Source organism: Babylonia areolata, chromosome 20 (assembly GCF_041734735.1).
Source record: "Babylonia areolata isolate BAREFJ2019XMU chromosome 20, ASM4173473v1, whole genome shotgun sequence".
NCBI classification, from domain to species: Eukaryota; Metazoa; Mollusca; class Gastropoda; order Neogastropoda; family Buccinidae; genus Babylonia; species Babylonia areolata.
The window spans coordinates 15,446,025-15,448,524 of record NC_134895.1 but is presented as its reverse complement, the minus strand read 5'-3'; the positions used below and the strand labels follow the sequence as shown (position 1 = coordinate 15,448,524).

Sequence of the window (2,500 nt, the reverse complement as noted above, 5' to 3'; positions counted from 1 at the left end):
ATACACTATCTGCACCATCACCCCCCCCCCCCCACACCCACCCAACCTCCCCTCCTTCTCTCTGTCTCTCTATCACTCACCTTGTGGGACGTTGGGGAAGTTGCATGAGCTTTCGGACCCAGACCCAGAGTGCGTGGAGTGTGGGTGGGAGAAGGAGGGGGAGGGGGACCCGGGCACATGGCCATGACCTGATCCCCGCCTGGGCCGGCTAGAAAAAAAAAAAATCAGAATGCATAAAATTAATGTATAAAAACCCCAAACTGACCTGTCCTTGGTGGTGGGGACGTTGGTCAGGGTGACATATTTGTTCCGCGCACTGCGCAGACACACCCAGTGACACACACACACACAAACACAGAGACACACAACGTGAACACGTATTTCCACACACACACACACACACACACACAACGTGCACACACACACACACACACACACAACGTGAACACACACACACACACACACACACACACACACAACGTGAACACACACACACACACACACACACACAACGTGAACACACACACACACACACACACACACTTTTCAGCCCCAAACTGACCTGTCCTTGGTGGGGACGTTGGTCAGGGTGACATAATTATTTGTTCCGTGCACTGCGCACACACACGCACACGCACACAAACTCACACCCTCCACACACACACACAACGTGAACACACACACGCTCCACACACACAAACACGCACACAACGTGCACACACACACAACGTGAACACACACACCCTCCATACACACACACACAACGTGGACACACATCACCACCCACACATCTCCAACCAGAGTGACATAGTTGTTCCCCACACTGCACAGGCACGCAGGCACACATGCACACACACACACATACAAACAACGTGCACACCCTCCACACACACACACACACACACACACGTATCCAGCCCCAAACTGAGATGTCATTGGTGGGAACGTTGGTCACGGTGACATAGTTGTTCCGCACGCTGTGCACACACAGTGACACATACACACACACAATGACACACACACACAGTGACACACACACACACACACATCCCTTTCCAGCCCCAAACTGACATGTCCTTAGTGGGGACGTTGGTCAGGGTGACATAGTTGTTCCACACACTGTGCACACACACAGTGACACACACACACACTCTCTCTCTCTCTCTCTCACACACACACACACACACCTTTCCAGCTCAAAACTGACCTGTCCTTGGTGGGGATGCTGGTCAGGGTGACAGTTGTTCTGCACGCTGCTCTGGCACACGCCCACACAATAACACACACACACACCGTGCACACCCTCAACACACACGCACAATGACACACACACACCGTGCACACCCTCAACACACACGCACCCCTACGCACACGTCTTCAACCCCCCCAAAAACTGACCTGTCCTTTGTGGGGACGTTGGTCAGGGTGACATAGTTGTTCCACACACTGTGCACACACACAGAGTGACACACACAGTGACACTCTCTCTCTCTCTCTCTCTCTCACACACACACAACTTTCCAGCTCAAAACTGACCTGTCCTTGGTGGGGATGCTGGTCAGGGTGACAGTTGTTCTGCACGCTGCTCTGACACACACACACACACACACACAGAGTGACACACACACCGTGCACACCCTCAACACACACGCACCCCCTACGCACACGTCTTCAACCCTCCCAAAAACTGACCTGTCCTTTGTGGGGACGTTGGTCAGGGTGACATAGTTGTTCCACACACTGTGCACACACACAGAGTGACACACACAGTGACTCTCTCTCTCTCTCTCTCTCACACACAAAAAATTTCAGCTAGAAGAGAAGTCGGTTGGTGGGGAGAGAGAGGAGGAAGTGTGAGAAGAGCGTGTGAGGCTGAGAGACAGACCCACGACAACAGACAAGACAAAAACACTACTGCACACCTCACCCCACACACCACCACCCCACCCACATCTCCCCCCTTCCTAAAAACTGACCTCTCACTCACTTGTGGGACGTTGGGGAAGTGCATGAGCTTTCGTACCCAACCTGTGCGTGAGTGGTGGAAAGAGGGGAGGACCGGCACATGGCCATGACCTGATCCTCCCCTGCCGGCTAAAAAAAAAACAACATGCAAAATACTGTATAAACCCCAAACTGACCTGTCCTTGGTGGTGAGGACGTGGTCAGGGTGACATTTTGTTCCGCACGCGCCGACACACCAGACACACACACACACAACACGAACACACAACTGAACACGTATTCACACACACCAGCACACCACAACGTCCACACACACAACGTGAACACCCACACAGCACACACGTTATCCAGCCCCCAAAACTGACGCTAGTTTTTTTGTGGGACACTGGTCAGGGGGTCCATACGCTGTTGCAGGCACACACACACACACACTAACGTTGTGACCACACATCACCACCCACGGAGCATCTCCAACCAGAGTGACATAGTTGTTCCCCACACTGCACAGGCACGCAGGCACACATGCACACACACA

At 53.0% G+C, this 2,500-nt stretch overlaps 1 protein-coding gene across 5 annotated transcripts in view; it reads right to left on the bottom strand.

The window, feature by feature from the left end:
- Nucleotides 1–2,500, bottom strand: part of LOC143295254 (3',5'-cyclic-AMP phosphodiesterase 4C-like) — a 632,856-nt gene that overhangs the window by 111,722 nt on the left and 518,634 nt on the right. For all 5 annotated transcript variants that reach the window (XM_076606833.1, XM_076606835.1, XM_076606836.1 and 2 more), the window contains exon 4: nucleotides 81–208. In XM_076606833.1, the coding sequence (XP_076462948.1) occupies nucleotides 81–208 (128 nt within the window). The remainder of the gene's footprint in view (nucleotides 1–80; nucleotides 209–2,500) is intronic.